The sequence below is a fragment of the Typopeltis vanoorti genome, chromosome 5 (assembly GCF_054136105.1).
Source record: "Typopeltis vanoorti isolate ZY-2024b chromosome 5, IOZ_Tvanoo_1.0, whole genome shotgun sequence".
Classification (NCBI taxonomy): domain Eukaryota; kingdom Metazoa; phylum Arthropoda; class Arachnida; order Uropygi; family Thelyphonidae; genus Typopeltis; species Typopeltis vanoorti.
The window spans coordinates 50,438,531-50,452,528 of record NC_143553.1 but is presented as its reverse complement, the minus strand read 5'-3'; the positions used below and the strand labels follow the sequence as shown (position 1 = coordinate 50,452,528).

Sequence of the window (13,998 nt, the reverse complement as noted above, 5' to 3'; positions counted from 1 at the left end):
CCAATCAGAGGCCATGTGGTAACCTTGGTTATGGATAGCTCTTCTGATTCTATGACCAGGTCCAGTACTCTTGCACCCCTAGTCTCCCTCCATCACATGCTGCCTCAAGTAATTATCTCTTAGATGTATAAATTCCATTTCCCTCCTGAAGTAGGAAGAAATAAGTTCCTGAAGATGCTATCAGTGAAATATGTTGAAGAAATATATCTAGTGTTAATAAAAAAAAAACAGCTGTCAGTTAAAACTTGGCTCTTTATTAAGTGAATGCCATTAATATATTCAAGATGATGAAGTTTACTTTCTGATCCTGCTGCTTTGTGTTGCAATGTTTAGGAACACACTTGATAATGAGTGTCTGATTACCACCATTTTTTTTTTTTTTTTTTTGTTAAATACTGCAACCATTAATAGTACTTTTATTCATTGTGATGGGTAATAAAGTAATAGAGCACAATAAAGTAAGCAAAATTAGTGTTTATTCAAAAAATAATTATAAATAATTAAATATTTATAATTATTTTACTATCCTCAATTTCACGTGATTAGAGATCCAGCGGCATATTATATTAGCAGGGTTATGCTACAAGAAACTGAAGCGGCAAGGGATCTTGGTGTATTGGTGGATAAGAATTTAAAGTTCAAAGGTCACATAGCAAAAGTTGCAAATACAACTCAGAGGATAATTGCTATGTTGAAGCAAACCTTGACATTTAAGGATAAGGAAGTAAGTTTGCCTCTTTATAAGGCTTTGATAAGACCACACCTGGATTATTGTGCACGAATTTGGTTTCTGGATTCCAAGGGGATAAAGAAGCTGTGGAAAGGGTGCAAAGAAGAGTTACAAAGATTATATCCAGATTATGGGATTTAGATTATGAGGACAGATTGCAAGTATGTGGATTACAGACTCTGGTTAACAGGAGAAAGCGGGGTGATATGATAGAGGTCTATAAACTTTTGAATGGGTGTTATAGCATTTCAAATGATGAAATTTTTCGTTATATGGAAGGCAGGGAGACAACACAGGGGCATCCATGGAAGTTAAGGTTGTTCTCAGTCAAGAAAGGGGTAAGAGCTAGGTTTTTCTCTCAGAGAGCAGTGAGTGAGTGGAATAATTTACCCTTAGGGGTAGTGAGTGCATCTAGTGTAAATGAAATTAAGGGAAGGTATGATAGCTGGGTTGGGTAATTTACAGCCTCCCTCGATGAGTCTTTGACTCCCTGGAGGTCTCAGATAATAATAATAATAATAATAATAATAATAATAATAATAATAACACACACACACAGCAATATGATGGGACTGGGATTATGGTAAACTTGGAGAATATCCCCAATATTTTATTTCTTATGCATGAAAATGGGAGTTTCAGATTGGAAAAGATTATAAAAAATCTTGAATTCCTCAAGAAATATTTCTATTATTTCCAGAAATTCTTGAGCAGAAACCCTATCACAGGCAGATATTAAGTAGGAAATATCTACTTAGAAAAAGTTATTAAACTTATCTTTGTTTTGTTTATATGGTGTATATATGTTGGTGAATGTGTGTGTGTGTGAGAGAATATACATATATATGTATGGAGTATTAGTACACCAATACTCCATACAAGTGGAGTCATTAACACTGATGAACACACATCATTACATTTATTTTGAAAATGGATAAGCAGTCAGAAGTAGGTCAACAAGAAATACCGGACAAATGATGAATCTCAAAGAAAACAATAAAAAACAAAAAGGTGATGTATTTTGTTATGGGATATCGATATGGTCAGCATTGTAACTAGACTGTTGCATATTACCAGAACAACAAATTGAAGGCCAGTCAGTAAGTAAGTAATCAGATGAAGTTGGAGAAATTTGTCCTCGTTTGCAATTTAAACAGGAAAACTAGTTAGAAAACACTCACATAAAGAGAACAAACATAATACATTCTCATAGCTTTATTTGCCTCAGCCATAATTCTAAACCAATGAATAAAAATTCTGTGGATACCAAGTGTTTATTATAACTATTTTCCAGGCCTTCATGGAATCAGCAGATTAATGACAGGAGGCTAAATACTCACAAACTACAATAATTATCATACTTTACCTTGAAACATTCTGCGTTTAAGCACTTATCACTCACTTTAGAAATGCATTCCATACATTTACCAATGTACAAAAATTTCCTTTTCACTTCATCGCTAATATAACCTTTGTGCATTTTTCAGAAATGACTTCTTGCTCTGCCATCACTTATTATCCTTGTGCAATAATTCCTCTGCATTTATCTAATAAAAGAGGAACAGCCTATACCTAGATGCATTTGGTATCAGGAGCCAAGAAAAACTAATAACTGGTATGAGACCAAAAACAAAGAGTCAGGGAATCTAAATTATAAAGGGAGGAATGGTGTGAATGTGAGTGTAAGAGCAACAATATTATATAACTGTGTTAATGATGTGAATGGGCTTTGTCATGGAAATGCTGATGAGGAGAGAATGATTTCGGGTTTTTGTTTGTCCAGTTCGGACCAATCAAATGTGTGCAAAGATGTCTACACGTGTAAGGCATTAGAGAACAGAGATCTGCAAATTGTTCAACTGTGTCAGGCAGACTGCAGATAAGACAATACAAAAGAACAAACAGGTAGTTTATTATTTCTGTACATGAATGCTAGGAGTATCAGAAACAAAGGGATAGAGTTTGTTGCATTAGCCAATATGTTGCGACCTCAGATTGTAGGTATTAGTGAGACCTGGCTATCAGAATCAGACCTACTAACTGGTATCGAGTATCAAGGATATAGTATTTTTAGGAAGGATAGAGAGGACTGCTAATGATATCGGATGACTTGAATCCAGTTAGAGTTGAGACCTATGATTGTAGTATTATTACTAACAATATTTCATGTGGCACTGAGTATGAAGCCATCTGGTGTGAGGTGAAATCTAACAAGATCAATTACATAGTGCGGTGTTGCTACAGACCAGGCGGATCGGTTGCTAGTGATGAAGAAATGCATCACCAAATACAAAAGATGAGCACGAAAAGAGTAATCATAATGGGAGACTTTAATTATCCAAATATTGATTGAGTAGCAGTAGAATCTCATAAGAAGAATGAAAATGCATTTATTGAGGGACAACTTCCTCAAGCAGCATGTGACAGAAGGAACTCAACGACAAAGAGTGTTAGATTTGATTATAGTGTCAGAGGACATTTCAGTTAAAGATGTAACTATTCTGCCTCTGGTTGGTGACAATTTCAGTTAAAGATGTAACTATTCTACCTCTGGTTGGTGACAGCGATCATGCGGTACTCATTTGGGAAGTGACTAAGTTTAAGAATGTTCCATTCAGGAAAGGTTACATGCTGAACTACAAAGCAGGAAATTATGACCAACTGAGGAGTATACTGAGTTCAGTAGTTCAGTGAAATGGGATCATTTGCTGGATGGAAAGAATATCGACAGTGCATGGGAAGCATTGAAACAATACCTAAATGATGCAATATCAGAATGCGTCCTGAGAGTTCAAAGAATAAATAGAGTAGGAGTCAAATGGATGTGTAATCTTATTAAGTAAGAGATTCGTAAGAAAAGGAAGATGTGGAAGGATTACCGTTTGCATAAGGATGACGTCCATTATGAACATTATAAGCAGCAGGCTAGAATAGTCACAACTGTTGTACGGAATGCAAAGTCTGAGTATGAAAAGAAACTGGCTCTGAGTGCTAAAGACAACCCACAAGAATTCTATCAATATGCTGCAAGTAAAAGAAAGAATGAATATGAAAGGATAACTCTTCTAAATCCAGATGGCGTACGGGTTACAGAGGCATAAGAGGTTGTTTAGTTAATGAGTGCCCATTTTGTTAAAAGTTATCAACCTGGCGAACACAACATTGAGGTCACTGTTACCTTTACACGGTGAAGAAACGCAGGTGTGTGAGGCCGAGGTATTAGAGGTGTTGCACAAATTGACTAAGAATTCAGCAATAGGGACTGATGGAATATCAGCATGTGCTAAAAGAGTGTTCAGCTGAACTGGCCATTCCTTTGACCAGGCTGTTTAATATGAGTCTCAGAACAGGAAAGATTCCACAGGAATGGAAGGAATGTATGGTAATTCCATTGCACAAGGGTGGTGCAAAAACCGATGTATCCAACTATTGACCAATTGGTATCTCAGGAGTGGTGGTGGTGGTGAAGATTTTGGAAAATTTGGTTAGGGCTCATATTCAGAAATGAGTTGACAGTGAATCTGTACTTTGCAACTTTGCAATGAACAACATGGAGTTTATTAAGGGAAGGTCATGTTTTAGCAACTTGCTCACATTCTATAATAAATGTTACCATTGAACTAAACAAGGGGAATAGATACACCATGATACTTTTGGATTTTGCTAAGGCTTTTGACAGAATACAGCATGATAAACTGTTGCATAAATTGAAGAAAATGAGTTTGGGTTATACAATATTAGCATGGATAAGAAGATGGCTGACTGATAGATATCAAAAAGTGGTATACAGGGGATCTGATCCTGAAGGCTTTCTATAGAACGTTAATACAAGAAGACTTTAGGCAGGCTAAAGTCTGGTCCCATTATCAAGGTACCTTAATTGAGTCAGTACCCACAGAACACAAGAGATGGGCATCTCTGCTTCACTGTTCTGTAGATTTTTTCTGTAGATTTCTGTAGTTGACTCCTTTAAAAGAGTCATATCTGGTGCCTCGAGTATATTGACCTTATCAGGACAAGGATCAATGCCCTGCCCACTCGAGCCCGCACAGCTCGATGGGGGTAGTGACGACTCAAACTGTAGGGCTGGCTGCCATTACAGTGAGACATTGTCTTATAAAGCCCAGTGTTCATTCTGCACCCACAGGGTCCATGTGTGGAGGCATGATGCAGTAGTCTCCATTCTGAACAAAGGTTGGGACACTGCTGTGGAACCACATTATAGTACCTCCACAGGTTTGCGTAAGCCAGACTTAGTGATTAAAAGAGATGGTGACATTTGGGTAGTTGATGCCCAGGTGGTGGAAACAGAGCACCCACTAGCCTATAGCCATAATAATAAGGTAAACTATTATAAGAATAACCAAGATTTAGTTAGTAAGATACGGGAGGATCATGGGGAAACTCTGAGGTTTACAGCGCCACCATCTCTTTACATGCCGTATGGAGTGCAGATAGCTATAAGGACATAAAACAGCTTGGGCTTATGCAGAAGGATATAAAAGTTCTTTCCTTGAGGGCCCTACAGGGCACACTGGTGGAATGGTGTTGCCACCAGAGAATGACTACAATGATAACTAGAACAGGCATAGGGTAAAACACTTGTAAAGGCTTAGGCTTATATCAAGTCTGGATGCGATGTAAGGGTAGTACTGCCCATAACCAGTACAAAGATTAAAATAATAATAACAAGTGGCATAAAGGATCAATGCTTGATCCGCTGTTATTCAATTTGTACATTAATGATATTGGGAAGGATTTGACAAGAGTCATACAGCTATTTAGTTAGTAGTGAGAGTTACATTCAAGTAAATATGGTATATATATATATATATATATATATATCAAAAACGGTATGGTATCAAAAAGTTTTAAGACTAGTTTTGTAACACGCCAAAAGATGACAGCACGCACAGCCACAGTGAGCACCGACCATCATAAATCAGTGTCCAAAAGACATCGTCTTGTGTACATTGGGAGTTGTGTAACTGGTGCTATTCTGACCATGTGCGTAACCACGTCGATGATTTCATCATGGACAGCAAGAACAAAGAGCGAACATGAAATTCTGCATGAAACTGGACAAATCTGCCACAGAGACGTTTGACATGATTTGGAAAGTTTAGGGCGATGCTGCAATGAGTCGTTCGAGGTGTTCTGAGTGGCACTAGTGCTTCAAGAGCGGAAGAACATCACTGGAAGATGACGAGAGATCAGAAAGAACTTCAATGAGCTCAACCCCTGAAAATGTCGAAACCATTCAGCAACTTGTGCATGAGGATCATTGGAGAACACTCTGCAACATTGCGGCCATTGTCAGTGTATCATACGGAACAGTCCAGGCAATCCTCACGTGTGATTTGAACATGAGCCATGTTACCGCCAAGTTCGTTCCCAGGCTGCGACCCAGGATCAGAAGGAACACCACGTCAAAGTTTGCCAAGAACTCTGTCAGTGTGTCGTGGATGACCCGTCCTTCATGTCGGGGATCATTACCAGTGACGAAACTTGGGTGTACGGGTACGACCCTGAGATGAAGCAACAGTCTTCACAGTGGAAGAGCCCATCATCTCCACGACTGAAAAAAGCAAGGCAGATCCGCAGCTCGACCAAGCGCATGCTCATCGTCTTTTTTGACATTTGCGGCATTGTGCATCAAGAATTCGTCCACAGGGGCCAGACTGTCAACAACGAGTTCTACTAGCAGGTTTTAAGGCATCTGAGGGAGGACATTCGACAGCGAAAGCGACCAGATCTGTGGTGCATGAAAAACTGGATGCTCCACAATGACAATGAATCCTGTCACGAAGCTCTCCTCACATGTGAGTTTCTCGCTGGAAATAACATGATCTCACTTCCACACCCATCCTACTTGCCTGATTTGGCTCCTGCAGACTTCGCCCTCTTCAAGAAGATGAAGATCCAGTTCAAAGGTTGCTGTTTGACACAATTACAGAGATTCAGCACGAATCGCAGAAAGTGCTTGACATGCTTCGAAAAGAAGACTTCCAGGAAACATTGCAGAAGTGGCAGGAACACTGGAAGTGCTGTATTGCTATGCAAGTAGACTATTTTGAAAGTTATGGTGTGTAAACATAGATAAATAAAGTAATTTCTGGTAAATAGAGCTAGTCTCGAAACTTTTTGATATCACCTCATATATATATAATTACTGCTACAGGTAAATACTACCAGGAATATTTTAATTTAATCCATAAAAACTAACCTCTTTTAAGTTCTCTTAATTCTGCTGATGGCCAGAAAAGAAGTTTTGTAGTGGGTTTCATATTTACCACTGATGATCCCTTGTGAGGAACACTGTAAAACACAATCCCTACTGTATTTTCTGCTAATGCTTTAATGTTCTGTTCTTTACTGTTCACAGCTTTAAGTAGCATTTCTTTAACAAGTAATCCTAATTATAATGAAAATTTGAAAACACATTAGAATTTAAATAAACAGGATACTGGATATTATGATCATGTTTCATTAAAAATTAATGAAATTACTAAAATTTTTGAGCCTATGTTAATGAAAGTTAGATTGTTCAAAAATTTTAGTGATTATTTCAATTCAAGTTATCAAACTTTGATAGGCCAGAGGAATTCAATTATATTATTGTATTATTTATATTACAATTATTTATATGAAAGAAATGAAATAATCAACAAATAATTAAAAGGATAGAAAACAAATATAGTAGCAATAACTAAAACTGAGAAAAGATCGAAGACAAGAATAGATATGGATGATGGAAATTAAGAGCTTTATTTAATAACTGTTTTTTTTTCCATTAATATTTCTAGATTTACAAAAGAATAGCAACTATAAGGCTGAAATCTGAAAGAGGCTATTGAAGTAGCCACTCAAATTTTAATCTTATAGTTATTATTATTCCTGACCACCATGAAGTCATTATGACTCATCATGGGAGGTCCACCTTATACAATGTTAGACAACATAAACTCTATCAAAACAGTGCCTAAGCTCATCCACCATTTGCACTTTCACCACCTAAGTTTGAAATCTGAAAGACGCTACTGAAGTAACCTCTTTCAGATTAAAACCTTATGGTTGCTATTCTTATTATTATTCCTGACCACCATGAAGTCATTAAGACTCATCATGAAAGGTCATGTTATACAATGTTAGACAAAGTCTATGAAAGAACTGCTTAAGTGCATCCACCATTTGTACTTTCACCACCCTCACAGGCAATGCATTCATTGCTCCTATCACTCAGTAAAAAACTTGACTCTTACTCACTACTTCCTTTTGAAATTTCCAGGAAAGGCTCCTTGTACCTTCCCCCTCATTTTAACACATGAAAAATCTCCCACGAGAATTCAGTAAATGCCTTTCAACAACTTAAATGTCTTAATCATATCCACCCTTCTTCTATCTAAGAAACTATGCATTTTGCATGCCTTCAGCCTATCCTCAAAACCAATGCTGTATACAGTCCCAATATCATTTTCGTTATCTGCCTCTGCACCCTTTCCAAGTCTATTTCATTATCATCATCAATTTCCTGATTTGAATCCCCAAAGTATGTTCATGTTACAATGACAGAACTACATGATTAAGTTTACATTATTATTAATCTCCTATCAACAATTTTCCCCCCAAGATTGAAGTTCTATGAGAACTTCAATCTTGTCATATCTAACATTTCATGCTTCTAAGGCATGCCTAACTGAATCAATCCACCTAGACCTTTGGTCTTCCTCTGGGTCTCTTTCCTGCCATCTTGGCATCAAACACCTGTTTTGCTAACCTTTCTTCATCCAGTCTACTTAGGTGGCCATACCACCTTAGATTAGCTCTGCTGACAGATTCTTGAATGGTAATAATGTCAGGTTCCTTTTTAACATGATTCTGCCATTGGTTCACTCCCTTAATTCTTCTCAGAACCCCCATATCTGTGGTCTCTAGAATTTGATCAAGTGCTATATTTCTAACTCAATTCTCAGATCCATAACTTAAACTGGTTTAAACGCCATCTTGTACAAGAGATGCTCAGGTTACTATGACAGTACTTTCACTGCCCTAAGACTGAAATCTGAGAGAGGCTACTGAAGTAACCTTATTCAGATTTCAACCTTATAGTTGCTATTCTTCTTCTTCTTATTATTCCTGACCACCATAAAGTCATTAAGACTCATCATGAGAGGTCCACTTCCAAGTCTATTTCATCCCCATCAAATCCTGGTGTCCAAATTTGAGCACAGCAATCCAGATGTAGTTTGATCAGAGTTTTATATAATGGAACAATGGAACCATTATCCTTTTATCTCTATTGGTCATCCTCTCAACATTGAAGCAATTCTCTAGGTTGTCTTCACAACGTTTGCAATATATCGTGGCTCAGGTCTGGCTTAGTCCCGAAGGTGTGGAAAGAGGGGAAAATAGTTTCACTGCACAAAGGAGGATCCAAGACTATGGTTGCAAATTACCGACCGATCAGCATATCAGGAGTCGTTGTCAAGGTCTTAGAGAAAGTAGTCAAGGGAAAAATACAGGAATGGATCGATGAAAACGAGATACTGTACAGGGGACAGCATGGCTTTGTGAAGGGTAAATCATGCTTCAGTAACTTGCTCAAGTTTTATAACAAGGTGACGGCTGAACTGGATAAGGGAAATGGATTTACAGTGATACTGCTGGACCTGGCAAAAGCATTTGACAGGATACCACATGGAATACTAATTCGTAAACTACAACATATGGGAATGGATATAGGGTTGGTGAGATGGATAGGTGGTTGGTTGATGGAGAGATATCAAAGAGTAGTTTATTCAGGAGTGGAGTCCAAAAGACGGCCTGTGACTAGTGGTGTGCCGCAGGGTTCTGTTCTTGGACCACTGCTGTTTAATCTGTTCATTAACGATATAGGGAAGGATCTAAGTGGAACAATTCATTTGTTTGCTGATGATGCAAAGTTGGGTAGGGCAATAGTGAATGCAGAAGATGTCAAAGTCTTGCAGGATGACCTGGATAGATTGGAGTTCTGGGCTAAGGAGAATGGATGTCAATTTAATGTGACAAAATGTAAGGTTATGCATTTTGGGGTGAAAAGATTAGCAGCAGTATACCATATTGGTGGAACTGTACTCCAAGAGATTGATGAGGCCAGGGACTTGGGAGTGTTGGTGGATAAGGAGATGAAGTCTAGGGGGCACACTGCAAAAGTAGCTAAAGCAGCTCATCAACTCACTTGGTTGTTGAAAAATACCTTGACGAGCAGAGACAAGCAAGTTATTGTACCTCTGTACCGAGCCTTGATAAGACCTCATCTCGATTACTGTGCCCAGATTTGGTCACCTCGGTTCCTTCTTGATGGGGAGGAGGTGGAGAGGATCCAGAGGCGAGTGACTAAGATGATAACAGGTCTATGGAATGAACCATATGAGAACAGGTTGAAGATTTGTGGGTTGCAGAAACTAGTTGATAGGCAGGGGAGGGGAGATATGATTGAGACATTCAAATTGCTAAAGGGATTCTATAGGATTAATTCAGAGGATATTTTTGAGATCAGGACTGGTGGTGGGAGAACTAGGGGACACCTATGGAAGCTGGGCAAGAGTGTGGTTAGCAGGGGTGTTAGAGCTGGGTTCTTTACTTTTAGAGTGGTAAATGAGTGGAATAAGCTGCCAGAGTCTGTTGTGGGTGCTATGACGATGAACAAGTTCAAGATATGATAGATAATGTGAGAATGTAATCGCATAGTTGTGTAGACATGATGTTTAGGGCCTCCCTCGATGAGTCTAAGGACTCCTGGAGTCGCCCGAAATAATAATAATAATAAAAAATCCTCTACACTTCAAACTTCTATCTACAATCATCTAAAGACCAGTTGCTTCCTCCACTTCTAATATAATTCAGCCAACTGAGTATGAAGCATCCTATCCTGCAGAATTATGCTATACTCTTCTACTTCTATTCCTGCCTCCTCTTCTTTTCAACTACATTTCAATGATTTCAATAATCTTTGGATAGGCTGAGGCTATCAAAGTCACAAATTCATTTCGTATTTTTCCTAACGCCATTGGCATTTGTATAAAGAAACATGAATTCATTATCAGTATTTCTATATCCAATATTATTTCCTCCAGACTCCATACGACTCTGCAACATACCATACATTCTTTCATCTTCTAAGTGACTATCTCTTCTCTCAGAAGTTGCCCTTGATACCATCCACTGTGACATAGCTTCCTCCTTGCCCTAGCACACTCACTTTTCCAGAGAACAGTAATCTCTGCAGAAATCTACATCCTTTCATGTTCAAATGCAGTCCATCTTTCACGTACAACCCTCACTTACATTCAAATGTATTCCAAACATTCACATATTCCAGACCTCCTCACATTATTAATTCCTTGCTCATCTGCATCCCTCTTTCCTCTGACACTCTCCTTTCTTGTTCTCTCACTGATTTGCCTTCTCATCTATCCTTAGCTCCTCGACGCTCTTGAATTTCTCTAATTTTCTCTCTTTCCTTGGTTCTTCCATTCTCTCTTCTTCTCATGTTCCTATAACTTTCTCTCACTCCTACTCTTGTTCATCTAATCACATCAGCTAGCATTTCAAGTTTGGTAATCTTACCCTTCACATGAATCAACTCATTTTTCATACCCTCCACTTCTCTTAATATTGCTCCCCCCACCCACCCAGACCAAGAATTCTTCCCTCACTCAAAATTCACTGATATAGTCAACTATCCTTCGGGCCCTCCATATCTCCAAGTCATGCTACCTAATTTCAAGTCCATTGCCACCTCATGTTCACCTTCCTCCCTCTTGATCATGCGTCTCATCTCTCTCTCTGCTGGCACCTACTCATTTTTGCTGCACCACAACCAGAGTTACTCATATTGAAATCATCCAACTAACTCAGTCCTTCTTACTGTTTATATTTCATGCAAAGATGCACTTCTCGTCTCTTACCTGCCGCATTTTAACTGAAGGGAAACATACATGCAGTAGCTACAACATGCTACAAAATGTTGCATGATGCTGTGCAAAATGCAATATTTAAATGATGATAAAAATAATTATAGAATAATGACACTTATGTAAGGAAATATTGTTTATTATGTGCATTCACATTGCATACAGATAAAAAAAGCTACACGAAATTAGAACAACACTTAAAATGTAAGTATATGTGGCAATATTATGCTATTAGCTGCAGGAGGATAACTCCATCTATAACTAAAAAATAAATTTTAAATAATACATACATACATACATGTTAAAAGTTTATTTTTCACTTGGTTAGACTATAATAAATTTAATTTAATCCTTTATCCAAGTGTGTGCAAACAAAGTTTGCGCCTGAAAGTATCTTCAGGACTGGGGTAAAGGGGTACAACACCGGACAACTCCTTGCAAAGGTGGAGCAAGATACCTACACTCCCATCTCAGTATCTCCCATAATGCAAAACACATCTCCTTGTGGATATGTATAATGTTATGCATTAAGGGAAGGGCCACTACCCAGACTAGTTTCGACCTTTATTGAGGTCTCTTCAGTGGGAGCCAGTCCCAAGTGGAGATCGCAAGATGTGTTTTGCATTATGGGAAATACTGAGATAGGAGTGTAGGTAGCTTGCTCCACCTTTGCAAGGAGTTGCCCGGTGTTGTACCACTTTACCCCAGTCCTGAAGATACTTTCAGGTGCAAACTTATGTATAATAAGTATAATATTATACATAATATATGTATAATGTATAATGTTATGCATTAAGGGAAGGGCCACTACCCAGACTAGTTTCGACCTTTATTGAGGTCTCTTCAGTGGGAGCCAGTCCCAAGTGGAGATCGCAAGATGTGTTTTGCATTATGGGAAATACTGAGATAGGAGTGTAGGTAGCTTGCTCCACCTTTGCAAGGAGTTGCCCGGTGTTGTACCACTTTACCCCAGTCCTGAAGATACTTTCAGGTGCAAACTTTGTTTGCACACACTTGGATAAAGGATTAAACTAAATTTATTATAGTCTAACCAAGTGAAAAATAAACTTTCAACATCTTTCTCTAAATCCAGAGTGATTTATTAAAAAAGGGTGGCACACCATTTGGCAACCCCTATAGGTAGAGATGACCTTGCTAATGCTTCTGCCTGGTATCTCCACTTGGGCCTGGCTCCCACTGAAGAGACCTCAATAAAGGTCGAAACTAGTCTGGGTAGTGGCCCTTCCCTTAATGCATAACATTATACATATCTGCAAGGAGATGTGTTTTGCATTATGGGAGATACTGAGATAGGAGTGTTGGTAATAATTTATTATTATTATTATTTAAAATAATAATAAAATATTATTATTTTAAATAATAATAATTACTAATTCATTAGAACAATAATGAGCAGTGTTACTTTGGATGACTTCTCAAAATTGAGAAAGACAGTCGTTTTGTTGAGGTTCGATCTCTATAATTACAATTTTCTTTATATAGTCTTTCAAGTAAAACATAAATTTTGTGTATGACTTCAGTTTTAATCCAGCTGGAATAAAACTAAAAAATAAAACAAACTAAATAAAATAAAAACCTAAAACTAAACTAAAATGTAAGTCTTACACAAAAGTTATTTTCAACTTGAAAGATTATACAAGGAAAGTTGCTAAGCCCACATTCTCAGACTGAACCTCAACAAGAATGACTATCTCAAACTTTCCCAATTTTGGGAAGTCATCCTAAGTAACACTCCTCATTAAAGATACCAAGAAATTATATACTTGGTTTAATCCTTTATTCAAGTGTAAGCACACAAAATTTGCACCTGAACTATTTTCAGGACTGGGGCAACTCGTATATTGAAGATAATGACTTCACATCACTTTCCTTAGTATCCCATAATGCAAAGCACATTCCCTTAAGGGTATGTATACAAACTAAAAAATAAACTAAAAACCTAAAACTAAACTAAAATGTAAGTTTTACACAAAAGTTATTTTTTACTTGAAAGATTATACAAAGAAAGTTGCTAAGCCCACATTCACAGACTGAACCTCAACAAGAACGACATATCCTTGCAGATTTATACATACCCGTAAACATATGTGCTTTACATTATGGGATACTAAGGCAAGTGATGTGAAGTCACTAACTTCAATATAAAAGTTTCCCCAGTCCTGAAAATAATTCAGGTGCAAACTTTGTTGGCTTACACTTGGATAAAACTATATAATTTCTTGGTATCTTTCATTTATAGTATAACCAAGTGGAAGTAATAGATGGAGTTATCCTCCAGCAGTTAACAGCATG

At 37.8% G+C, this 13,998-nt stretch overlaps 1 protein-coding gene across 2 annotated transcripts in view; it reads right to left on the bottom strand.

Annotated features, from left to right (window-relative positions):
- LOC150106396 (protein SERAC1-like) overlaps positions 1–13,998 on the bottom strand; it is a 281,390-nt gene that overhangs the window by 28,795 nt on the left and 238,597 nt on the right. For both annotated transcript variants that reach the window (XM_090393115.1, XM_090393116.1), the window contains one exon: positions 6,957–7,145. In XM_090393115.1, coding sequence (XP_090249241.1) covers positions 6,957–7,145 — 189 coding nt within the window. The remainder of the gene's footprint in view (positions 1–6,956; positions 7,146–13,998) is intronic.